Source organism: Halichoeres trimaculatus, unplaced genomic scaffold (genome assembly GCF_033239565.1).
Source record: "Halichoeres trimaculatus isolate MK-OKI-2021-1 unplaced genomic scaffold, fHalTri1.1 fHalTri1_scaffold_18, whole genome shotgun sequence".
Classification (NCBI taxonomy): Eukaryota; Metazoa; Chordata; class Actinopteri; order Labriformes; family Labridae; genus Halichoeres; species Halichoeres trimaculatus.
Genome location: NW_027437196.1, coordinates 6,699,862 through 6,726,827, shown reverse-complemented (window position 1 = coordinate 6,726,827; position 26,966 = coordinate 6,699,862). Strand labels below are relative to the sequence as shown.

The window sequence follows — 26,966 nt, the reverse complement described above, 5'->3', positions numbered from 1 at the left end:
GTGTGTGTTTGTGACTCAGCAACTGAAAACACAACAGAGCTGCCTGTAGCTGTCACTGTCTGAGTGAAATTGGTTGCCATGGCAACACTCGAAGCAACAAAAAACTGTATTTTATTTGATATTATTGCTTCTTGTGTACCCTTTCATGCAATCTTTAAAGAGAATCTATCCTGTCAATACTGGCAATTGTAGTGCCTCTTTCGTGAAGAAAAAAACAATTAGAAGTCTTTTATTTTTTCATTCCAGTTTATTTCACATATTTTGACACTTGACAGAAGCAGTCAGTCATTTTGCTCTTTTGTATTTGTTTACAGCTGAGGTTTGGAGTTGTGTTGCATTTCAAGTCTTCCATTAAACGACAGCTTAACATTACCACTGCAGTCTCTCCTGTGCTTGGTTCAAAAAGGTGAATGACTGATTGAAAAGGCTCTGTGTCCATTGGTTTTAGGCCTCAACTTTGGAACAACCAGAATTACCTGGAGCCAGACCCATCAGGTTGGGGATAGGGGTCAGGTTTTGCAGTATCTTTGTGTTTTCATACAATGTTTTTGTTTTTTTTTTGAAAAATTAATTTAAAAGAACCGAAAACTGTACCCTGTGGTACACCATAGCTCTTTAGAGGTTAAAGAGGTTTGATTTCGACTGAAACTATAACACTGAAACCAAAAAAGTGCATCGTCCCTGATATCTATTTATCCATTTTAAGGCATTCAATTGCCTACATAAATAAAATAGGTCCTGAGTAAGAGTGCAACAAAAACACAATTTGAATGACTGATTATAACCGGCATGTTGACTGGCAGAACCAAAAGCCACTGAACATTCATTTTAAGACAACAAAAAATGATGTAATTATATTTATAAAGCATTTTATAACAAAAAATGTACCAACAGAAATATTTTAAAACAGTAAATAAGAGCTTTAAAAACATCTGCTGACCAGCCTGCCTCATTTCAAGAGCAAGCAACAGCGAGAAGGTCAGTCCCCTGAGAACGCCGTGTCCGACCAGGCTCATATGATTTAAACAGGTCAGTTTGATTGATGTTTGGTTGATGAAGAACTAAAGCGCCCCATGTACAGAAAATCATTTTGATGAAATATAGATGAGGAGTTGAAACATGACACACTTTCTTCATGGTTTCCACCAAAAAGGATGTGACTTCAACTTGTTTAAGTCATGTGACTTTGGAGCAAACCATTGCTGATTTATGAGGGGTTTTTTTTCAATGGGTAACACGGTTGACGCTGATTTCTCAGTCACACACAAAATGAATAATTTTACCCATATAAGTTATCAAAATAGTTTTTAAAACACCTTTGTCATGTTTTAATGATTATTTTAAACAAATAAGACTAAAAATATTATTCACAAACATAGGGATGGGTAACTTTCATAATAAGCATCAATTTGTTTAATAACGAAAAATAAAAAAAATTCAATTAAACATTTATTCTTCAATATAAAACCTTGCAATGCTGTGTTCATGTCCAGCATGGAAAATCACCAACTCTTCCACTCCCTCACAGTCACAAGGATGCATTAAGGTACCTAAACATGGAACCTTTTGATTTTATGTGAATTGATACCCAGTACTTTTGACAGAATTTAGTTGGTACCTATAAAGTTCCTAATTCAGTACCCATCCCTACACAAACATGTATCATAGTGTTAAGTTTGAAGAGTAAACTTGACATTTGAGGAATTGGACAACACAAAAACTGCAAATTCCAACACATGATTTGCATTTTTAGCTAAATAAATGATGGAACCTGTAACTGTGTATTAAATAAAAGTGAATTATCACCCAAATGACCCACAGTAAAATTAGTCATTGCTTGAAATTAATACTTGGTAAAACTGACAAGTATATCCCATGGACATGAATAATTACAGAATCACTTAGAAAACTAAAGTGCTTTTTTCTGATGTCCTTCACCCTGTCATTGAAATACTCCAAACAATCATGGGCTGACAGATCAGTGAATAACAGGCTGCCTTCCACAGATACCTGCGATCCTTGATCTTCATGAGGCTACTGAATCCAGCAACGCGTTGCTTTTGCTTCACAGTAAATCCAGCTCCCCGGAGAGAAATTGATCCAGGTCACAGAGAGCGGCAATGAGTATTGAGCTGGCTTTATCTCCCTTTTTTACAACCATTTCAATCAGGTCTCGTGCTTTATCTAGTCTGGTTTTATCCTTAAGATGCATCTTCTCACCATTGTTTATAACACGTTCATCGTCGAGTTTGTCAATGAGGCCTTCCAGATTAGGATCAGACACTCTGTTGATAAGCTGTGTCTTAATTTTGGACAGCTTCTGCGCTGCTGGAAGATACTCCTGTACCGGCTCAGTCTCCTGGACCGGGATACTCTCCTGGACTGCGGTGGTGCTTTTTGGAGTCTCTCTTCCTGAACCTGAAGTAAAGAAACCAAAGATTGATTATTTATGAGAAATTACTTTTTGTCTGATGATGACGTACTTTTGCTTCTCATAAATGCTTAGTTGTGATTTTTACAGATTTTTTTTTTCAGTCCATGATGTGTTTCTGATTTCTTTGCATTGATTTTCTTTTGCTAGTTCATTAGCTGTTCATAAATTTCAGATTCTGTTTAAATCCACAACTTGCTCAGCCCAGCGATGCCTTGAAAAGACAGCTAAAAGGAGGAAATAGATCAAATATGAATCCTTTAATGAAAAAATCTACTAAACATAAATTTCCACACGTTTTGTGCTGAGCTTCTTTTCACCTGGTAGATACACGACACGTTTCCAGACTTCTTTCTTGTCTTTGTCCAGGATGATCAGAGTCACTTCCTCGGGGTCAGAAGTGAGGAAAACTTCAAATGTTGGGTAAAAGTTTGGTCCATCCTTTAAGCCAAACTCTGCATGCTAAACAAGACATTTTACAATTTGTTAGTGAAAAGTAAAAGCCTTAGTCTCCTAATTATAAATATAACTTCAACATGCAGTCAGGGTTTTATAAATGATAACTCTGAGATTCTGAAATGAGTGAAATTGTCTCACCTCGGGCTGAATATGAAAGCCTTCAGGTTTACAGAGGACGCTGTAACTGTGATCACAACACAGTCGACAGTCAGAGGAGATCTTGATGTATTCAGCATCTTCCTGTTGGGCTTTAACCTACACACAACAAAAAGTTTGGTTTTCAGTATTTCATTTTCCATTTGAATTTTATAACTTGGCATGTTTAAGAACAAAAAGGATGATGAAAACGTCCTCAAAGCTCTGCAGCTCTGACCTTTTGATTCACAAAGCTTTATTGTCGTACTGGCACATTTTTACATGTGGACAGCATGAAATTTCACTCTCAAGGTTCTGTTTTTAAGCCCGATAATATCAAAGAAAAACAATCTATAAGAATAGGATTAAGAAGTGAACTTAAGACCAAGAAAAATATATATATTTATAAAAACATGGAGTAAACATAAATGTGCAAATTCTAAATTTTTGCTGAGCAGAGCTGTGCACTCTAATTCTGACAGAGCCCCAGGAACTTTAAGTCTATGGAACTACTCTTCCAGGACCTAAACAGTTCCTTGGTCTTATTGCTGTCTGCTTTTCCAAGGCAAAGATTATTCAAGTCAGGCAGGGGGAAAGTAACTGCACTAAACTGTTAGACCAGTAGGGGGCGATGAAGGTCATTCAGCAAAGGGGACACGAAAGGCTTTTATACAGTTGTGTGCAAAAGTCAGGGCCCCCCTTTTGAAAAAAAAATATTTCACATATTAGAAAATTAACGTTCATATTTAGAGTCTCTCGGGTATATGGGACAAAAAGACATTATAAGGAAACATTAATGCGTAGTTACATTTTATTCACAAATTGAACAAAATTACAAAAATAAAAAACATCATTTTGGCATGTGCAAAAGTTGGGGCACCCTACAACATCAGTGCCTTCAGTACTTCATAGGACCCCCTCTGGCAGATATCACAGCTTGCAAACACTTTTTATAGCCAACCACAAGTCTCTGGATTCTACTACTTGGGATTTTTCCCCATTCTTCCTTACAAAAGGCCTCCAGTTCTGCAATATTCTTGGGTCGTCTTGCATGCACTGCTCTTTTAAGATCCACCCACAGATTTTCAATGATGTTTAAGTCTGGAGACTGTGAGGGCCATTCCAAAACCTTCAGTTTGCGTTTCTTGAGGTAGTCCATGGTGGATTTTGAGGTATGTTTAGGATCATTATCCTGTTGTAGAAGCCATCCTCTTTTCAGCTTCAGCTTCAGCTTTTTTACAGATGCTGTGTTATTTGACTCCAAAATTTGCTGGTATTTAATGGAATCCATTCTTCCCTCCACCGGAGCAATGCTTCCTGTCCCACTGGCTGCAACACAACCCCAAAGCATGATGGATCCACCCCCTTATTAAACAGTTGGCAAGGTGTTCTTTTCATGAAATGCTTCTCCTTTTTTTCTCCAAACACACCTTTTCTTCTTGTGGCCAAAGAGTTCTATTTTAACTTCATCAGTCCACAGCACTTGTTTCCAAAAGTCTTCAGGCTTCTGTAGATGTTCTATTGCATATTTTTGATGTTGTTTTTTATGATGAGGACTCAGGTAAGGTTTACTTCTGCAGACTCTTCCATGAAAGTCTTGTTTGGGCAAGTATCGCCACACAGTGGAAGGATGCACGACCACTCCTGAGTCTGCTAAATCTTCCTGCAGGTCTTTTGTAGTCAAATGTGGGTTTTGATTTACCTTTCTGACCAGGCTACGAGCAGGCTTGACCTCCACAGTTCCCCTCACCTGCCATCTCTTTATCATACCTCACACTGTTGAAACTGCAAACTGAAAACTCTTTGCTATCTTCTTGTAGCCCTCCCCAGCATTGTGGGCATCAATAACTTTCAATTTTTCTGTATTACACAGTTTCTTAGAGGAACCCATTGTTGCTGTGTGTTTGCACAAGGTTTGTGGAGTCACCATACTTAAAAAAACCCTTAAATTTGCAACAACTGGTGCTAATTATGACAATTGTTGACACATGCTTCTGGATCAAATAGCTGGTGAAGGTCTGAGCTTGTAGAAAGAAACTGACACTTCAAACTCTCAGGGTGTCCCAACTTTTGCACATGCAAAAATGATGTTTTTTATTTTTGTAATTTTGTTCAATTTATAAAATAAAGTGCAACTATGCATTAATGTTTCATTATAATATTGTCATTTTTTCCCATATACCGGAAAGACTATAAATATGAATATTAATTTTCTAAAATATAAAATATGGTGTTTTTTAAAGGGGTGCCCTGACTTTCCCACACAACTCTATGTGCCTGTTACTATGGAGGATATTTGGCCTCAGAGGTGTCATAGGTTTTTACATCCATTACTTAAGTATGAACATAGATAGTGGTTTAAAAAGACTTTTGTAGACGTTGAAGTATCAACTCTAATTTTTTACTTAAATAGAAGTGTAAAAGTGCTGGCTTCAAGACGACTTCAAGTATAAAAGTAAAAGTAATGTGAAGGGAACAAATGCAATCATCAAAATCGTAATTCTTTGGCAAAAAAATCTTTTTTTTCCAAAGAAAAAATTCAATTTCCTCATTTCAGTCTTTGTTCCTAAACTGGATTGGAAATAAGTTACAACATTTCTCCAGCAGAGGGCGAAATGTTTCTCTCTGATTCACATGTTGTGCATTTTGTGGCAAAAAATGGCTCATGATGGAGTTCGTAGAGATTATCATCAACATCATTTAAATTTTTTTACATGGTCTGGTGTTAAAATAACAAACTAAAAATCGAAAACATTGAAGAATCGTATCGTGAGAATAGCATAATGTCCCAGACCTGATAGTCCACTAATCCGAAACGTCACTGAGGAGTCCCCGCCCCCCTTAGTCCTGAGCAGGGCTCAATTTGAGAGCACTTTATGCTTCCTTCTTCTGACAAACTTAATGGATTTTTGATTTTCCAGCAGGTCTTGACACCTGCCCACAGCGCCAAAAGCACCAAAACCTGTTTAAATGATACCACCAGCAAACTCGCCAGACCTGAACCCCAGATAAACCCAGACAAACCCAGGACCGGAATATGTGTATTATCTCTGTGGGACAGAAAACACCTCAGGATGGTTCAAAGCAGGTATGACAGTCAGTGTTACCTCATGCAGAGGGATGTTGTTTGGCAGCAAAAACATATCCAGCACTTGATGCCTTCTGTTGGGAGGTCGGAGGAACAGGAGGACTTGGCCTTGTATTGGCTTGGATAAATCCAACACCAGACCAAAGGCAGAAAGATGACAGACATCGACGACCACGTGAGTGTCTGTGATCTCCTGTGGCTTCAGGAAACTCATTTCAGCCCCAGTGGTGTGAGCGACGGACAACAAATCATAAGCAAAAAGCGCTGGGGAAACAAAGGGACAAGCAATTAAGAAATCAATAAAGAAAATCTGAATCTGGAGAACAGGACTCACACGACTTTTCAGCCCAGAGACCAGTGACCTCCTTCTGTTATAATACACCAATGGACCATCAATAACAGACAGAAAGATGTGATTTAGCTCCATTGAACTTCTTCAAACACTAAGGAAACAGGAAAGCTTCGTGGTTACCTTCCTTTGGTTCACAGTGCGGGAGGTGGAGCTGACGCACAGCTTCTTCTGAGCACTCGACGTTAAACAGCAGCCCAGCAGATTTCTTGCCAGCTGATTGGAGGAGGCTGTTATCCCATTTGGCAGGCCCGTACAGAAGCTCCGCCTCCTTTGCCATAACAAACACCAGTCCTGTTGAAGTACACTGGAACACACCTTGACCAGGACACCTGAACCTGCGGGACCCAAAACCAGTGAACTCGTGTAAAATTTTGTGTAATGCATAAGTTTACATTCAATAGCTTAATGAGTTCATAAAGTGGATCAACCATAAAAGAAGTTTTTTTTACCTGTATGTAGATCCAGTCTGTTCAGGTGAGAATGATAATGGAGCCTTGACAAACGTGAAGAAAATCATCAAATCAGTAAGGAACAATCTAAACTGTTTTAAATTAATTAGACAGTATATTCCAACTCAAGCAGCTCAGATATTTATGCATTTCTAATTTCTCCTTCTGTATGACAGTTTTGACTCAAGGTTGATTTTCAACTATTACAAATCTCTCATCCTCAAAATAATAGACCAAAAAACCCATCCGTTGGCATCTTTGCCACATTCTGTAAAAATGTAATTTTACTGAGCTTTGAGAGCTTAATGCACCTCTCTTTTCTAAAATTAGTTTCTAAATGTGTCGATAATCTGGACAGACAGGGCTCTGCACTTTTTCACTGGTAGCACTGGTGCGACCAACTTTCTCAGCTGGTCACACCAATTGTGTATTTATTCATTTGGAGGGGGTGGGGTGGGGGTGCAGTAACTCTATAGCTATAAATTTGATAAATATTTTATTTCAAATATGAAGTTTGCAACAAGCAACAATCACTAGTTGACAAAACAGGTTATTTCTTTTATGTAACTTTAAAGACAGCAAAAAATGCTTTTTAAGTAAAAGCAAAGAATAACAAGAGACATGCATGTGTTTACATGTCAGGGTTATTAAAGTTAATAAAAACATTTTAGTTGAAATAAAAAAATTAAAACGGACTACTTAAATTCTTAAGTGAGTTTACAAAACTCACTAAAGTAACCTAAAATGATAGAGAAATGTTTTAGTTTTTGTCTTTGTCAATCTGTGTCATACATAAACTCATTACTTTCACCTGTCTGAATATGGAGGGAGTTACAGACTTAAATTCCTTCACTGTTAAGTGCTGGCTGAAAGCAAAACCGAGCTGTAACCATTTTCAGTCTGCCACGTTTGTAATTTCCTGTTTTGAACTGTGAATTTGTTGTTTTTTAGGCTGATGTTATCCTTGTAATTTTACTTTTTTCCTATATTTTTTCTTTCCATTTTATTGCTGGTAAATGCACATTTTATGATCTAGTTGTTTTTTTTTAACATGTTCTGTCCAGCGTCACGGCAACAGAATTATGGTCTGGCTGCCGTATTGTGCAGAACACATTTACTTTTCTCCCTACTTTGCTCCCCTTGAGTTTTAAAATGATAATCTATGATCTAGTTTTTTAAAGGCACAACTAGAGACAAGAGTTGGAAACTAGCACTCGCTATAAACTCTCTATGCAGCTGTGAACTATGTCAAACTGCATCGTCCCTATTGAATAAAAAAATTCGAATTCAAAGCCAAAGTGTTTAAAAAGAAGTCGTTAAAGTTTCATTAAGTTATGACATCATTGCAAATCAAGCACATCCTGCTGCTCAGAGAGAAACCACATGACTGGTGTAACACTGTGAAGCTGAACAGGGGACAAACTTGAAATGTTTATAACTAGTCTTGTTACTCTGCCTGTTCAATGCAGGCATCCAGAAGCAGAAATGTAATTCAGTAAATTCCAATCAAGAAATTCTAATCAACCGTTATCAGTTTGTGTTTCTTATTTAACGCTGTTTTTCTCACATTTTTGACATCATCCTCCAGGTGAAGCTTTTCCTTCATATCCTGTTGGACATCGTATTCAGCTGATGGTAAGAGGAAGCGTTTGAACTTTAAGGCTGTAACAAAAACAGAAAAGGTCAAAGTTAAAAAAAAAAGTACCTACAGTACTTGTTACAAAATCAAACACCTCTGTAGAGAAGCTTGATGGAGGATGCTACTAAACTCACATTTTGATTGTTCATTAGATTCCACAGGCACTTCATCAGCCCTACAGAAACAAAAACATGGATTGATTTAACTTTCTGCGTTACTCTGAGTGTAATGCTGAAACAACACAAACATGACCCGGTGGAGGCAGTGTGAGTCGACACATTGACTTAAATGAAACCTATCAGATCCTGAACAGAGAACGCTGCAAAAACAAGTAATTCAGACCTCATTTTTGTCTTTGAAGAACTTGAAACAAGACACTTTTCTTGACTCCTTGCGTGAATGTGGCTCATATTAAATCTAAAAAGACATTTTTACTGAAAATAAGATGAAAACATTTGATACTATTTCAGTTTTTTGCCGTAAATAGACAGACTGGAACCAGAATCTGATGTAATTTGGCTGTCAGTTTCCACATCATTTTTAGGCAACTCTCAACATAACAATGAGAGGAAAATATGATAAATCATTTATCTCTGTCAGAATGACAAAATATTAATGAGAAAAATTTACCATGGTAAGAATGGTACTGCTTTAACATTGAAAACGAAAAGTGTTTCCAAAGAGATAATTGATATGAGAAAGTCCATACTCTGAGTCTGGGGGTCCAGGTTCATTCCAGAAGTTGGTGGGATGCTCTTTAAACTGGTCACTATTCCCATGCAGACAGCTGGAATCAGGAGACTCCGCTTTATCCTCCTCTTCCTCTGGACATTCACTCATGTTTTGCTCTGTCAGAGATCAACCATTAACACAAAAAATGAGAGGGTAGGATACGAGCTTTAAAAAGGAAAAACCTGATCAAAGACTCAGAGAACAGGAAGTAACACACACAAAAAAACACCGGCAGAATACTAAAAACAGCCAGAAAGCTCTCTTCTCCATCAGTGTTATTGTGTCTACATCTAAAATTATATATTGGTTACAAAGGAAGAAGCTGTTTTATCCATAACACAGACTGACTGACTCTAGACTGAATGGGATCTTTTCAGATATGTTTAAAACCCATCTTTAATTATTCACATTTGTGTTGGAACTATTCTCACGTTTTAAACGTGACTATTTTTAACAGTAATTTGTAAAAAGGAAAAGAAAAAGGGAAAGGAAAGAAAGGTTTAAAATATTAAACTTATGTTAACTCTCTAACCTTACTAGACTCCCAAAGCTAACTGCAACTTATCTCTTTCTCTCCTTTCTCTTCATTTTCGCTTTGATTTATTTATTCATCTACTTTTTGCTTATTTATTTATTATTTATTCTTATTTTACTTTGTAAATTTTTTATCATCACTTTCATTTATGGCAATCATGGTTTTTACTGCTTTAACTCTTGTTGCTGCCACTATGACTGCTTAATTTTGTTTCTGATATTAATTTTTGTTATTATTATCCCCCCCCTGTTTTATTTATTTATTTATATATTTTCTTTCTTTTTCTCTCTTTCCTTTTCCTTAAATTATAACTTCTTTCTTTTTATCTTGTACAGTGAGCATAGCCATCTGGGTGGGTGGGTTGGTGGGGATGGAGGGATATTTCGTGTTTTTGTCTGTCACTCAGGTTCTGTTCAGTATTCTTTTTGTTAAGATCTTGGGGAAATGTCTTAAAAAGAAAAAATGTCAGACTTCTCACTTGGAGATATACTTGTACACTGCTCATGATGTCTTTTAAAGTCTGCACAATAAATACATTATATATATATATATATATATATATATATATATATATATATATATATATATATATATATATATATATATATATATATATATATATATATAAACTTAAATCGTGATATAGTTGTAAATCTTTAATTTTAAATCTTAGAAAAAAAAACCTAAGGCGTCTAGATAGTATCACTAAATAACTATCTGCATTCTCTGCATCTAAAAAGCTGCCATTTTCCTACTTGTATCAATTATATCCATGTAATATAAAAACAAGTGACTTTAATTCAGAAAAACACCGTTCCCTTGTCCGCTTGATTACGGTTTACACGGCGGACTTGCCCCTAGTAATATGGCGGACGTATACTAGCGGCAACCGTTGAAGTGCTGCTGCAGCGGAGGAATACAGTAAACACAGCATCTCTAGATAAAAGTCTTCGGTTAGGACGGTTAGGACCCGATGAACGCTTTTGTTTCACCGGCAAACGTTTGACTCCAGGGACACGAGGGATGCCTTTTTAAGAAAACCCTTTTAGTGAGTAAAACACAAGAAAAAAATAAGCATTTCCACCTGGAGACTTGAATTTTTACTTGCGTTGTGTGTGTACGTGCGCGCCTGCACTCTGTTTATGTGCTGACACTCATATTAAACCGACCGGTGTTCGTTAAACTCCATGAACCGAGCCATTGTAGCTTATAACACCGTTGTCTTGCTAACGTCTATTTGCAAGCTACAAAGTACAGTACCAAAAACGCCAGGTTAATTTCGGTTTCTTACTTACTTTTCTAGGTTCCTGGAAAGGTGTCTGATGAAGTATGAGCTCCACCGTGTTCTCCTGTTCTTCCTAGAACCGTTAAACTTACTTTCGAAGTGATGGAGAGTTCTCGTTCACCTGACAGGAACGGTAGGTAAACGCTTCGTCTTCTTCTTCTTCCTCTTTTTCTTCTCCTGTAAGATGTAATTACCGCCCCCTACCAGACTGAAGACTAAATAAATGAGTAAATAAATAAATAAATAAATAAATAAATAAACTTAATCATAATAATCCTGTTAATTCTTGAGCTGTTTTAACTTAGTACTCTTTTTTTTTTTTTTACTGATTGTGCATTCTCCAAGAAAGCATAAGCATGCTTATGAACTCCCTGAGGCACTGATACTCAACCTTGCACTTTTCAGAAGCTCAACTAAAATATTTTTGCAAGAGCTCATATTCAAAAAGTCCATTTCTCCCCTTGAAGCATTTTGTATGTGAGGATATTTATAATGGTAACATTTTTATGGAATGAAGAGCATGATATAACCTGTAATAACCATATATTTATTATTATCCTTATGCAAAAATAAAAAAGTAAAACATTAAAAAAAAAAAAAAAAAAAGTCATACACTTTTATTTTCGCTCTTTTATCTTTATTTTAGGAAAAAAAAAATTAGGAGCACTTTTAAAAAAAATTCAATTTTGAAGTGATGTTATCAAAAACCAGACGGAAGCATTTCCATGAAACACTATGTGAGTTATAATTGTATATTATTTAATAATATAATATATAATTTTAGAAAATAGTATTAGTTTTCTTACTCTGATAAGACACTTGTGCCATCCCCCCACTAGGTGTCAGTCTTGACCTTTTTTTCAATTATAGTTGAGCATAGACCCATTTACTGCTTGTAAACAGTTACCGCTGCATGTGCATGTCTGTAACAAAAGTACCAAGCAATGTAAGGAGGATCATCAAAAAATAAATAAAGATTTATTTTATTTTTTTACCTAATGTCACTTTGACAGTTGGTAAATTATTTCAGCACTCATGAGAAATCAGTCAGTGAATAAAAGACATCAGCAAGTGCACAGGTGTTTTTTTGTTTGTTTGTTTTTTTTAAGTCTAGCGTTACACCAGAGAAAGATTCAATGGTTTTGTAGCTAGTAATGCTAGTTATCTTATCTATAACTAATTTTACTATGAACATGAAGTCTGTATCTGTTAGTCCTCAAAGTAATAACAATTGGACTTAGAATGACACCTGTTAATGTTACTTACTGACAGTCAAACCTGGTTAACTAAAGTTTAATACAGAGACACATTAAATAACTCACAGCCACAGAGTTTGCCGGTGTTTCAGTGTAAAGTGTGACCCTGTTAACTGGTGACTTACAGCCGTTAACATATTCAGTTTCAGGTCACCAGTTAGTATGGTCGCTCTGGTAGTTTTTCTTTGTGTTGAATTAAACCCAAGATATTGGATTTATATACACTCAAGTATACCTGCTTAAGAAGAGAAATGAGTCAAATAATTGGCAAACATATTCAAAGGAAACTTACTGCACATTTGTTTTTATTGCTACATCAGAGCATGCATTATTCTCATTCACATCATCAGCCAAATGTACTGGTGTTGATTGGAAGACTCTACATCATGCATACACTAAAGATAGCCAAAAGTATGAAACTGAAAAAAAAATTAAAAATCTTGGAAGGTATTCACACATTTTCAAATACAGAGCTATAAAAAGTAGAGCTTGTGAAGTCTGCTTTTAGTCCAAATAACATTGTGGTCCCAGGTGGAGGAGGTGATTGAGTGTGGAGGCTCTCAGAGCGTCTGTAGAGGCTGTGAAGTCAGTCGAAGAGAACACAGGGATGATTTCAATCTCCCTGGATCATGAGGATACAGCCAATCCTCTCTGCGCAGACTCTGACTGAGGTCACTTACGCCATCTAAAGATTAATGAGAGAAGAAAGTAGAAATTAGAGGTTGCTGTTACTGAGGCTCGTTTCATCAGCCGTCAGAAAACTGCAAAATGGGACAAGAGGTCACACAGGTTCAATGGGTTATTTGAAATTGAAGTTGCACCCGTCCCTGCCATCACAGGGGCTAGCAAAAATTAAAAGGACAGAGTTGAGGCCTTGTACACATGTAAACTGGTAATTTTAAAAATGAATACACCCCCATTCGTTTTAGGAAATACTTTCGTCCCCATGCACGGGGAAAATCCACCGAAAAGCATGTCAAACCCATGCTACTGGGTTACTGACCTGAGAGTCTCCAGTCGATACTTTGGATTCTCCCTGAGGTCAGACAGAGGCCGTACATCTGAATCCTGAAGGTTGTTTTCCCTCAGATCCAGCTCTTTTAGATGAGAGGGGTTTGACTTTAGAGCTAAAGCCAAAGATGCACAGCCAGAGCTCGACAACCGGCAGGAGCCCAACCTGAAAACAGGATAAACAATAAAGCTTAAGTGACAATCAGACACTTCGCGTGTAAATAATGTTGCAGATTAACTTCTAATTAAATTGATTGAATGCACATAACTCAGTTCAATATTGGCTCATATTTTGTTTCTTCTTTTTTTTTAGAGGACTTCTTTTAAAAAAGAAAGTATCTCACCACAGAATCTCGAGTCTGCAATCAGGGCTCGCCAAAAAAACGCACAGCATCTCCACACCTGAATCCCCCAGCTTGTTAAAGTTTAGCCACAGCTCTCTCAGGTGGAAGCGGTTGGACGTCAGAGCTGAGGCCAGAGAAGCACAATGGGTCTCGGACAGGCCACATTCACTCAATCTGAATAGGGAAAAATTAAGTGAAGATTTTTTCTTTATTCAAACAAAAGTACTTTTTCACAAATAAAAAATCATTTTATTCCAATCCCAGCTTCAGGCCTCAAACTGACCTCAGAGTCTCCAGTCTGCAGTTTGGACTCTTCAGAGCAGCACAAAGTATCTTCACTCCTGAGTCGTGGAGCTTGTTGAAGCTCAGGTTCAGCTCTCTGAGGTGTGAGGGGTTTGATTTCAGAGCTGAGGCCACAACTTCAAAATGAGTCTCTGAGAGTCCACAGCCAGAGAGTCTGTTAGGACACATTTTTTACAGCAATAAAAGCAACTTCATTTTTAAAAAACATAATTTCATCTGCTTCCACATCATGTTAGTTTATAAAACCTCTTAACAACTGAACTTACATCGCTCTCCTGCAGTTCCTCACAGCTGGAATCAGTCTAAGTCGTCCCACCTCTGTTGTGTTGTACTTCTTCAAGTTCAACTCATCCAGGACCTCCTCTGACATCTGCAGCATGTAGGCCAGACCAGAGCAATGGATCTCAGAGAGTTTTTTCGTGACTCCATCCTTTGACTTCAGGAACTTTTGGATCTCCTGATGGACTGAGCGATCGTTCATCTCCATCAGACAGTGGAAGATGTTGATGCTTCTGTCAGGGGCGGTTCTGGTCTGGTTCTCTTGCAGGTTTTCAATGATTCTTTGGACCATGTCTGGGCTGTTGTCTACCTGTCCCAGAAGGCCTCCTAAGAGTCTGCGGTTTGACTCCAGAGAGAGTCCATGAAGGAAGCAAACGAACAGGTCCAGGTGGCCGTTTCTGCTTCTCAGGGATTTCAGCATTGCTTCACGTAGGAGGTCATCCAGGGTCAAATCCACATGTCTTGCCTCCATAAAAGCCACTAATACGGCTGTGTTCCCGTGAGTGAAGCAGTGGAACATGTAGACAGCAGCCAGAAACTCCTGAACACTCAGATGAACAAAGCTGTAGACTGTTTTCTGGAGGATCACACTCTCTCTTTTGAAGATCTCTGTACAAACTCCAGAGTACACCAAGGCCTCTGTGACATCCAGACCACAGCGCTCCAGGTCTTCTTGGTAGAACATGATGTTTCCTTTCTCCAGGTTTTCAAACGCCAGTCTGCCCAGCTTCAGGAGAACTTCTCCATCAGCTGCCATCAGCTCCTGGGGACTCATCTCTTGTCCCTGATCGTACTTCCTCTTCTTCCTCTGAGTCTGAACCAGCAGGAAGTGTGAGTACAGGTCAGTCAGGGTCTTGGGCAGCTCTCCTCTCTGCTCTGTGCTCATCGTGTGCTCCAGAACCGTAGCAGTGATCCAGCAGAAGACTGGGATCTGACACATGATGTGGAGGCTCCTGGACGTCTTGATGTGTGAGATGATTCTGTTGGACAGATCTTCATCCCTGAACCTCCTCCTGAAGTACTCCTTCTTCTGGGCGTCAGTGAAGCCTCGGACTTCTGTTACCCTGTCCACACATGAAGGAGGGATCTGATTGGCTGCTGCAGGTCGAGATGTTATCCAGATGAGAGCTGAGGGAAGCAGATTCCCCTTGATGAGGTTTGTTAACATCACATTTATCGATGACCTCTGTGTGACGTCAGACACGACCTCAATGTTCTTGAAACTCAAAGACGGTCTGCTTTCATCCAGACCGTCAAAGATGAACAAAAGTTTACAGACAGCCAGCGTCTCTGCTGTCAGCTTCTGTAATGTTGGATGGAAAACATGGAGTAGACTAAGGAGACTGTAGCGCACGTCTCTGATCAGGTTCAGCTCCCTGAATGAAAGAGGAACCACCAGACTGAGGTCTTGGTTTTCAGAGCCCTCTGCCCAGTCCAGCGTGAACTTCTGCACTGAGAAAGTTTTTCCAACACCAGCGACACCGTTTGTCAGAACCACTCTGATGAGTTTCTGTTGGTCAGGTGAAGGTTTGAAGATGTCCTGACACTGGATTGGTTTGTCTTGGAGGGTCTCCATCTTGGAGGTTGTCTCGAGCTGTCTCACCTCATGCTGTGTGTTCACCTCTTCACTGAGGCCCTCTGTGATGTAGAGCTCAGTGTAGATCCCTTTGAAGAGGGTTCTACTTCCTGTTTCATCAGTTCCTTCATTCACACGTTCACATTTTTCTCTCAGACTGATCTTATGTTCATATATAACCTCTTGTAGACCACCATCTACTGAAAGAAAGGAGGTGAGATTCTAGTTTAATTCTCAAAACTTACTTTTTAATGTGTACAGACATTTTTATTTGCAGCCAGTCTTACTTTGTTCAGTCCTGGTCAAAGGGGTTGTCAGCAGTCCAGGTTCTGTTCTGGATCTTTTTCCACACTGGGGACAGGAGGGGTCTCCTGATGAACCAGACGGGTTCATCTGGCACACAGCACAGCAGGATGGCTCCTCCTCCACAGAAACATCACTCCTCTTCCTCTTCTTCGTGTCTCTGTTGGAATTAAATTTTTCTTCATTCAATGAATCTCAATATACTGGCCACTTTATTAGGCACACCTGTCCAACTGCTCGTTAACGCAGATTTCTAATCAGCCAATCACATGGCAGCAACTCAACGCATTTAGGCATGTAGACATGGTCAAGACGATCTGCTGCAGTTCAAAGCGAGCATCAGAATGAGGAAGAAAGGTGATTTAAGAGACTTTGAACGTGGCATGGTTGTTGGTCTGAGTATTTCAGAAACTGCTGATCTACTGGGATTTTAACCCACAACCATCTCGAGGGTTTACAGAGAATGGTCCCAAAAAGAGAAAATATCCAGTGAGCAGCAGTTCTGTGGGTAAAATGCCTTGTTGATGCCAGAGGTCAGAGGAGAATGGACAGACTGGTTGGAGCTGATAGAAAGGCAACAGTAACTCAAATAACCACTGGTTACAACCGAGGTCTGCAGAAGAGCATCTCTGAACACACAACACGTAGAATCATCTCAGGCTGGTTTCTTCAACATGACAATGAGTTCCCTGTACTCAAATGTCCTCCACAGTCCCCAGATCTCAATCCAATAGAGCACCTTTGGGATGTGGTGGAACGGGAGATTCTCATCATGGATGTTCAGCCGACAAATCTGCAGCAACTGTGTGATGCTATCATGTCAATATGGACCAAACTCTCTGAGGAATGTTTCCAGGACATTGTTGAATCTATGCCACCAAGGATCAAGGCAGGTCTGAAGGCAAAAGGGGGTCCAACCTGGTACTAGCAACATGTACCAATAAAGTGTGAGTGTATATTATGAACTCAACACAAAAGGTAAGTAAATTTGTGTTTGGTCGATCATTTCTTTGTCGTGACAATGCTTCTTGGCAGTAAATCTGAAACAGTTGTAAAACCTGTTTTCCTTTTAAATGAAGCCACCATGAAAGAAACATGCCACAATTTGGTTTTGTAGTACTGCACCTTGAGGTTGACCTATCCAGATATGTCAAAAAGCATTTGCATGTGTTTCAAGTTAATTGGCTGATGCCGTCATCCGTTTACAAAATTCAACTTTTAAACAATGTTTAGTTCAATGAGATACTAAATTTTGGGTTTCCATAAACTGTAAGTCATAATCACAATTAAGCTTTAATTCAGAGTGTATCATATTTGGTACGTGAGTTTCAAAGCTATCAGTCTAATCATCATGACAAATAGTTTCATTTCACCTAATAAACATTAAAAAACAAATCATATTTACTAAAAGAGTTGCCAAAATTGCACATTTTATCAAGTGTGGTGCAAAAAATACACGTTATATTATATTATCATATATTTTATTATATTATATTATATAATACATTATATTTTGTAGATTTCCCCTCGTTTATTGAGATGTGCCTGTATTTACCTGGTACTGATACTGTTTAGTTTTTTATTCTTGCTGTATCTTCTTTTATCTGTTCAGTTAAATGTTAATGTTTAATATCTGGTTATCGCCCTAAAGTTGCAGTTCATGGTACAAACTCATCGTGATTAAAGCTATAAAGCTGAACCTTGGACCACATCATGGATCATAGAGTTTATATAAAAAGGTGTGACAGATTTATGAGTAGCTGCTGTTACTTCAGACGGTTAAAAAAAACCCAACAATTAATCCATGTTTAGGAGAATAGAAGTAATCTTTGTTTTTGTTGGACATCTCTGGGGACTTTGCCAGAAAAAAGGAACTTGGCTTAAGTTACGATTAAAGATCAGTTTTGCACTTTAGACTCTTGTTCGGTTGGAGCAGAAACGGTGTCTTACTTTGTTCCTGAGGGTCCAGGCTCATTACTGAAGTCTGGAGGTCCATGTTTGGATTTGTCACTCTTCAAAGACAGACAGGTGGGGGCAGCAGACCCTGATTCTTCTTTATCCTCCTCAGATACGTCCATCTTCTCTGATCTGAGGGGGAAACAAGCAGCACTGGAATACAGAAACAGGATGAAGACAGAAATCCACATTTAATGTCACCAACATGACCTCTGAATATTCCTGCTATCCAAAAAATAACTGTGACTTTGATATAAATCAGAGTTCAGAATTCTCATTATAGAAATGATTCTTGTTAAAGCACAGAGTATGAAAACCTGTCTTACCTTCAACTTTTTCTTCCTGTGTGCTGTCCAGGTTTCAAATAGCTCCAATCAGACGGACTCTTAACTTCAACTGTCACTGTCCTTATCTGTTTGCCCCTCCTCCACTCGTAGTAATAAGAAATTGTGTGTGTGTGTGTGTGTGTGTGTGTGTGTGTGTGTGTGTGTGTGTGTGTGTGTGTGTGTGTGTGTGTGTGTGTGTGCGTGAGTGTGTGCTATGACTAACAGTAAGCTAATGCAGGCGTGGCCGCTGGTTGGTTCAATAATCAGGATTTCTGCTTCCTGATTTGATGAAGAAGGAGCGCACTGGTTTGAATCTCTTTGACGCTGCCCCTATACTCCCTCTCCTGCCACACTCAGCCTCAGACAGTTTGAATCTTTAATTTCTGATCTGTGCAAAAAGTGCAGGTGTGCTTCTGGTGGCAGCAGTGGAAACTATACTTACACTCACCATTCACTTTATTAGGTACACCTGTCCAACTGCTCTTTGCTCTGCTCTCTGCTGGAGATTTTCATCATGGATGTTCAGACGACAAATCTGCAGCAACTGTGTGATGCTATCATGTCAATATGGACCAAACTCTCTGAGGAATGTTTCCAGGACCTTGTTGAATCTATGCCACCAAGGATTAAGGCAGTAGGGGTGGGTAAATAAGTAGTTAATTAATCATACACTGTCAGTAAATAGCACAATCAGATATACAGAAGCTGTGAGTAGCTGTCTTCTTGTCTTGTTATTGTTGATTGGGAGCTAAACTTGGTCAGATATTTGGCTTTGCAAAGTCCTGTACTCATGGTGGGTTAAGATGAGATAAGACTCCTTATCTTGTCTTGATGTTGGGTTTCTGTAAATACAATTCTATTAACATTAACGGGTCTAGGCCTGTTAATGTTTCTGTAAAGTGTCTTGAGCTCTTTCAGTTTTCTAGTCTTGTCCTCTATTTGTCTCTGAACGGCACCTCCTGGTGTCCTCTGCACCTATTACCCCCTGGTATTTTTGGTATTGTGAGGCCTGTGAGACCTCGCAGCACATTATTGGTCAATTTCTAATCAAAACAAAATATTTGAAAACGTGAAGATTTCAGCAACCTTTATTGAACACTTTCAAATTTACAGTTCACATATAAAAACATCCAAGACATAATACGCCATAAACAAGGACTTTGATACAAAAATATACAGCCTCAGAAATCATTTATTTACAACAAGGCTTTACAAAAAGTGCTTGTAAACATGTACCGAACAGCCTGTTTCATTTCAAGACAGACACTGATCTGAAGAGTTATTGCACTAAAACTCCTGCTCACCAACTGTCTTTTTCTGACCTTAGGAATGGTGAGAAGGTCAGTCCCCTGAGAGCACAGTGTCTGAGCAGGCACATGGTTTCAGCAGGTCAGTCAGGAATGAGGCTGCAGCATTATTTGCTGGTTTTTGATCACAGTTTAGTTTCAATGACAGGCAGCCTTTGCAGGCATTCTAGACAGCTATGTGTGTTTGTTTCACACTTCAGGCCAGAAGTGCCACTAATGCTCCATTTTTCCAGAGTTCTTTCTTTATGTTAATAAATCATCATTGTGCCAGGGTAAACTGGTCTTTGAAGGGCTCTTCTGAGTCTTTACCGAGGCCACTGAATCCAGAAAGCCTTGGAGTGCACTGCTTAGGATGTGTAAAATACAACTAGACTACAGCTAGCTGCAATCACCATCACGTCCCGCTGTTTTTGTTGCTCATGGGCCTTAAATTCAGCTCCTCACAAAGAAACGGCTCTTTCTCACAAAAAGCATTGATCAGTATTGAGATGGATTTTTCTCTCTTTTTTTCCACCATTTCAATCAGCTCTCTTGCTTTATCCAGTCCAGTTAAACCCTTAAGATGCACCTTCTCATCAATGCTTATAACACCTTTACCCTCGAGTATGTCCATAACAGCTTTCAGATTAGGTTCAGACACTCCACTGATGAGCTCAGTTTTAACTGAGGACAGCTTCTTCTTTAGTGAGCCACACCCCTGTACCAGCTCAGTCCCCTGGACAGGGACAGTCTTCGGAGCTTGGACACTCTCAAGAACCTGGATGGTGCACTGTGGAGTCTCTCTTCTTGGGCCTGGAGTAAAGAAACCAAAAATCAGTTATTGATTAAAATTATGTAGTGTTTTCATGTAAAAAAAAGAAAACTGTTTTATATTTTTTTATGTATGTTTGCTTCTTGTTTTTTTGTTTATGAGTCCTATAGATCTGTTTATAGTTCATAGCTGTTCATAATACACTAGATTAATCCTAAATTCACAACTCGCCCAGCTCAGACGGCTTAAAAAGGTGGCAAGCAGGAGGAAATAGATCCTTTTTGAGCTGGCCTGGGTGTGTACCTCATGCAGACTGCATGTTCAACAGCAGAATAAGCCATTTGTCATTGGCAGAGAAAATTGGCGGGTTTCTCATGGTGCAACCCACACAACTCCGCCATTCTGCTTATCCACATATTTACATTCTCTACAAATGTGGCTTTTTCTCCTGTTTGTCTGGAGATCCTACATTTAACCATGGCTGCATTATTTACATGTGAAATCAGCTGTTAGCAGCCTGTAGCATGTCAAAGCTAACTGGTGCAAGGCCTGATGTTTCCCACAAGGTGAGAAGGAAGTGAGTATGATGTGCTGGTTCTCAGGTGTGAGCTAAGAAGTGACGACATGGACCTGTCCTTTCATCCATCGTTATTGGGAACGTAAGATCTATCTCCAGTCAGATGGACAAGCTAGCCATGCTAACCTAGCAACAGACGGAATACCAGAGGGCAGAGTAGCATCATGCTTTTCAGAGACATGGCTAACGGAGCTAACATCAGACACCAACACCACAAGAGCTTCGCCTGCTGTGAGCAGACAGGATCCAGGAGACAGAGACTGAACAAACTGCTGAAGAAGCTCAGTCCTGGACCCTGTGGAGGTGGAGGCTGGCTGAACTGGACAATGATGGACAAGCTGTCATCATCTATTTTCTTATGGAGCTTTTTGCACTTTCTATACACTTTCTTACGTTTGTTTTCTTGATTGCTGCTGTGACTTCTCCTCAATTTCCCCTCAGGGATAAATAATTTTCTATCCTTATCTCAGATGCTGGTCGTCTGCTACAGGACGAACGGGGAAAGAGACATGATGCAGCACTGGCCTTTTTGTACACTTACGGATTTGTCTGAGTTAAGACAGCCAATCGAGTAACAGAAGGATAGACCTGGACCTCTAACTGCTCTGTCAGAGAGTACAGAGACATGAGGTTGGGTCTCACTCCTGAGGGCTGAAACCGGCTTTACCTGTCAGGGGCACGATACGTTTCCAGACTTCTCTCCAGACCTGGTCCAGGATGATCAGACACACTTCCTTTGGGTTTGACTTGAGGAAAACTTCAAATGTTGGGAAAAAACTTGCCCCACTTTTTTGACGAAATCTTGCATTCTGGAAACAAAAAAGAAAAAGTAATTGTTGTGCTCTCCTCTTTATGTGTGACTGTGATGTGAAGAACAAAATGTATTAATCATAACCGTTTCTGATTGTTGTGGGGATCAGTTCGTCTCACCTTGGGCTGTAGATGGAACTGAGGTTCACTCTGGATGCTGTATCTTTGATCATGGTTTAGTAGACAGTCAGATGAGATCTCAATCTGAGTTTTGTTTTTTCGTTCTTGCTGGGCGACAAGCTTAAAAAAAAAAGAATCCTTTCAAAAACAAAATTTATCAAGACCAAAACAAAGCAGTTTTCTGGCTTTACATCCAAAGAGCTGCAGGCCGTTATACAGGAGGTTGCTCTGCTAAGTACTAATAACGGGAGTCCTAAGGGGTTGAATAACTTTGAGACTGCAAAAGTCATTAAGGATGGTTCTAAGCAGGTATGACATCAAGCTTTACCTTATCCATGTCAGTGTTTTCTGGCACTAGAAACACATCAAGGACTTGATGCCCGTCGCCTGGAGGTCGGAGGAACAGCAGGACCAGGCCATTTACTAGCGAGTTTTCCAGAGACTTTTCAATGAAATCCCAGACCAAGCCAAAGGTAGAGAGTTTGGGGACGTTCACAACCACATGGGTGTCTGTGATCTCGAGCGGCTTCAGGAAGCTCTTTCCATGATCAGTGGCGTGAGCGACGGACAACACGTCACTGATAAGTCGCTCTGAGGAAACAAAGACATGTTAGATGTATCTCATTTACTTCTCACTGATTGAATTCTGAGTCATTATTTATCGACTGAAATCTGTTCTGAAGAACGGTCAGCTCTATATCCATGTGTGATCCATGTGTGTGTGTCCAGTGTTACTGCTCAGCTCATATAAATCTAGCTCGATTGAACTGATTCTTCAAACACTGAGGAAAGCTTTGTCATTACCTTCCTGTGGTTCACAGTGTGGGAAGTGGAGCTGACGCACAGCTCTCTCTGAACACTTGATGTTGAACAACGGTCCCGCTGCTTTCTTGCCAGCTGATTGGAGGAAGCGCAAATCCCATTGGACAATCCAGTACAGAAGCTCCGCCTCCTTTGCCATAACAAACACCAGTTCTGTTGAAGTACATTGGAAGACACCTCTACTAGGACACCAGAACCTAGAAGACCAGAGAAAATCCAATTAATATAACTTTCTATAATATGTTTAACATTAAATTCCCTTTGATTCACAATGTATTTTGACTGTTTGGGTAAATATGGATAAATACATCTTTGCTTGTATAGGGGTTTCACATTAGTGCTCACAATCTTTGAACATTACCAGTTTACCAATCATGCAGGCTGCTGTTTTCTGTGCAGAGCTGAGTTCATGCACTGATTTCCACTACAGAGTCATGTAGTTTGTTTGTTCTTCGTTGCTAGGCACTGCCCAAGTAGCTGCCTGTTGCAGTAGTTCTCTCGTTTTTGTCCGTTTCTTGTAATTTTTTTTCGTCTCTTTTTCGTCATCTTTGTGTTTGGAGTGGATCATAACTTTGTGTGGCCCATTTGTTGGTCAAGGACACCAAACTTTTTGTGGCTTCAGTGATATTTTTACTACTTTTTCTCCTGTGTTTGTCTAGAGATCCTACATGTAACCATGGCTGCATTGTTTACATGTGTACTCAGCTGTTAGCAGTCTGTAGCATGTCAATGCTAACTAGTGTAAGGCCTGATAATTTCCCTTGAGGTGAGGAGGAGGAGGTGAGGAGGAGGAGGTGAGGAGGAGGAGGTGAGAACGACGTGCTGGTTCTCAGGTGTGAGCTGGGAGGTGACGACGTGAACCTGTCCTTCCATCCATCGTTGTCGGGATTGTGGATCTATCTCCAATAAGATGGAGGTGGGCAGACAGGATCCAGGAGACAGAGACTGAACAGACTGTTGGGGAGGCTCAGTCCTGGACCCTGTGGAGGTGGAGGCTGACTGGGCTGGACAATGATGGACAATGATGGACAAGTGAATGGGATGTCGTCATCTATTTTCTTGTAGACCTTTTTGCACTTTGTTTTCTTGATTGCTGCTGTGACTCCTGAATTTCCCCTTGGGGATAAATAAAGTGTTTTTTTATTTTTCTTCTATTCTATGTCTGTTTTTAATGCAGTGCTGAGTCCATTGGGTATTGATTTTAGTCCTTATATATATATATATATATATATATATATATATATATATATATATATATATATATATATATATATATATATATATATATATACCTTTTGTGCATATTTCTCCAGCTGTTCTCAATCTTTTAATCCTATTATGAACTTTGGATGACGATTATTCTGCATTTTAGCATGTTTCATTCTGAGACTCTTCAGATTCATATGATGAAATTAAATTTATGTTACATATAAAACATATTGATATTTGGTTACAAGAGTTATAATTCTCTAGCTGGCTCCCCTAGAAGCCATAGAAAGTTGACTGTCACGCTAAGAGAAGTTATCATCATCAGCTCAGGTACCTGTTGGGTTCAGAGTGTTACCTGTACATACGATCGATCTTTTCAGGTGTAAAGGGTTGTGGAGCCTGGAAATAAGAAAGACAGAGGGATAAAAACTTTCTGTAATGTTGAATCCACTTCTGATATAAATAAAATAATTCTTGAGAGTGATAACATGAGAAATTAATGTAAACAGAATATACTTTAATTTAGGTCACAAGGTCAAGAGATGGCTGTATTGTTTCATTGTTCTTATCTTAGAAATTCAACTACTTCACATAAGAACAGCTGAAATCCTACCTGAAAACTCTGACTAATCACACAAATAACTTACTTTCTGTTCGTACTTCACAACTTGTTTGACATCGTCATCATCCGATGAAGAGAGGTGGGGCTTCGACTCTTGAGCTGTGAGTTTGAAAAAAAAAAGATGAAAGATGAACAAGGGGCACCTGCTGATTGAGAAATCAATAATACACAGTATATTCTGCAAAATAGTTTTAAGAATGGAGGACATTCTTTAATACTCACATTGGGTGTGTTTGTTGGCTCTGCTCACCTTTTCTTCAACCCTGAGGAGATGACGATAAACCCAAAAAGTTACAGACCCAGTCAAAAAAAAAAAAATCTGTCTCTTCAGTTTGCTACATGGTTGTACATGTTAACGGATCAAATGATGTGAAACTTTACCTAAAATAAATTTTAAGACTTATATTCCCTGTTGATTTATAATTTCTGAGCTTGAATCAAAGAAACTAACCAGTCAAATCTGAGAGCTCCTTTACATCCAAGGATATATTCATGAGGAATTTGAAATCTCAGCCTCTTGATTCTTCCTCTTAACTTTTTTTTTTAAACAGGAGCTTTCATTTTTTTAAAACTCAGGTTAAAACATGCAATGAAAACAGGGAAAGAGTAAATGTGTAGGGCTTGGCTCCAGTGAGCTCTGGGCAGCAGTGAAGCTGCAGAAACCCAAGGTTCAAGTAGCACAAGCTTTCTTTGATTACTTTAGAGGTACCTCTACAAAAGATCCTCATCCTTATGGTGCTAATTCCTGCTGGTTCATTTACGTGCCAGAGTAGTTAAAGGAAAACTTTCAGAATAACTCCAATGGAGTATAAACTGACTTTCCAATCTCCAGGCTGTTAAAACATGAACTGACCTCAGAATCTCCAGGCTGTAGTTTGGATTCTCCAGAAAAAAACACAGCAGCTCCACTCCTGAATCCTGAAGCTTGTTGTGGTTCAGCTCCAGCTCTCTCAGATGGAAGGGGTTGGCCCTCAGAGCTGAAGCCAGAGAAGCACAGCTTTTCTCGGACAAACTGCAGTAACTCAATCTGCACGATTGAAAAAAAAAAAGAAAAATTAAATTAGATTATTCAACTCAGAAGTGTTTATAACGCTTTGCTCAAAATCTAAAGATTCAAGAGACTTCATTGTCATACCTGCACGTTGACACATGGATAGTACAAAACTTTACTCTCATCTCGTTATATACTGACCTCAGAGTCTCCAGTTTGCAGTTTGGACTCTCCAGAAAACCACACAGCAGCTCCACTCCTGAATCCTGCAGCTTGTTGTGGTTCAGCTCCAGCTCTCTCAGATGGGAGGGGTTGGACCTTAGAGCTGAGGCCAGGAAACCACAGCTTTGCTCTGTCAAAACGCAGTAGCTCAGTCTGGATAAATTAAAAAAAAAGGTGCAAAAAGAAATTAGATTATTTTAACCAGAAAGGCCTGAGAAACACTGCTGGTATTTTGACAATCTGCAAAACACTTAAGCCACATTAAGAACAAGTTACACCAAGAAAATCAGAGTAAATTTAATACGGTAATAAACTGAACAAAATTAATGGTAGATGAGCAGAAAATAGGGGTGTGAAATAACAAAACAGCAAAATTAATTCAAAAGATGCACAAAGCAAAATAAAGTTAAAAAATATTGAACATTGATCTTAGTGTGTGACTGTGGGTACTCTGCACAAAATATTTCCAAGTCTGGCGCCGATAATGGGCCTCAGAGGGTTTTCTCAACAGGAGGTGCAGATAGCTGAAGGCATCAGTTTAGATCAGCGGTTCTCACACCCTTTACCCAGCGTACATTAGGGCACAGGAGGCTATTGCTGGTTTGGAACAAACTTTGAGAACCGTTAGTTACGTTTGATTAAAACTGAATAAATGGCAGAGTCTAACGGCCTGTTTCAGCGTGTTCAACCTGATGTCTGTATTGGAGTTTGAGAAAACGCTGTCAATCACTATCCTTCTCATCAGCTGACGCTCGTGTGAGCTAAAGCTGAAATACTTGTGCTTAACTATTAACCCTGCCATGTTAAGTGCTAGAGTTCTTATAAAGGGTGTATTTTTGTTTCAAGGTGTTCAGTTTAATTCTGGAGGTCTGATCAGGAGATATGACTGCACTGTTGTGTTTGGGTGTGTTTGATTTATTCTCCCAGTCTGCCCTGTTTGTGAAATAGCTACTGTCTAAGCTAATGCCAGTTATGTCAGGAAGACGTGAGAATCAATTCTTTGATCAAGTAGTGAAACAATCACAAACTTTAATAAGAAAAGGACTTCTATGTTTTTTGAAAGCAAATCTTTTTCT

The 26,966-nt window shown here is 39.2% G+C and overlaps 2 protein-coding genes and 1 long non-coding RNA gene across 5 annotated transcripts in view; all 3 read right to left on the bottom strand.

Moving 5' to 3' along the window:
• Positions 1-264: 264 nt before the first annotated feature.
• Positions 265-19,837, bottom strand: LOC141807831 (uncharacterized). The gene is given in 16 exon segments (XM_074694048.1): positions 265-2,418; positions 2,752-2,893; positions 3,029-3,145; positions 6,133-6,377; positions 6,586-6,780; positions 6,915-6,958; positions 13,365-13,538; positions 13,717-13,890; positions 14,000-14,173; positions 14,286-14,389; positions 14,486-15,426; positions 15,578-15,625; positions 15,628-16,074; positions 16,162-16,337; positions 18,128-18,265; positions 19,782-19,837. Coding segments are annotated over 16 exon segments (3,528 nt in total). The 3' UTR covers positions 265-2,065.
• On the bottom strand, positions 8,688-11,256 carry LOC141807378 (uncharacterized). The gene is made up of 3 exons (XR_012599840.1): positions 11,116-11,256; positions 9,263-9,401; positions 8,688-8,728 (listed from the first exon to the last, which is right to left on the bottom strand). It is a non-coding gene; the product is annotated as an uncharacterized LOC141807378 (long non-coding RNA).
• The window catches only part of LOC141807369 (NACHT, LRR and PYD domains-containing protein 1a allele 5-like), a 26,720-nt gene continuing 19,341 nt past the window's right edge, over positions 19,588-26,966 (bottom strand). Inside the window, exons 6-15 of one of the 3 annotated variants that reach the window (XM_074693332.1) lie at positions 25,870-26,043; positions 25,531-25,704; positions 24,900-24,940; positions 24,703-24,776; positions 24,411-24,454; positions 22,829-23,043; positions 22,353-22,615; positions 22,025-22,144; positions 21,762-21,903; positions 19,588-20,558 (exon numbers count right to left, since the gene is read on the bottom strand). In XM_074693332.1, the coding sequence (XP_074549433.1) occupies positions 20,161-20,558; positions 21,762-21,903; positions 22,025-22,144; positions 22,353-22,615; positions 22,829-23,043; positions 24,411-24,454; positions 24,703-24,776; positions 24,900-24,940; positions 25,531-25,704; positions 25,870-26,043 (1,645 nt within the window). In that variant the 3' untranslated portion in view covers positions 19,588-20,160. The remainder of the gene's footprint in view (positions 20,559-21,761; positions 21,904-22,024; positions 22,145-22,352; positions 22,616-22,828; positions 23,044-24,410; positions 24,455-24,702; positions 24,777-24,899; positions 24,941-25,530; positions 25,705-25,869; positions 26,044-26,966) is intronic. The other 2 variants (XM_074693330.1, XM_074693331.1) reach the window with 2 other exon arrangements.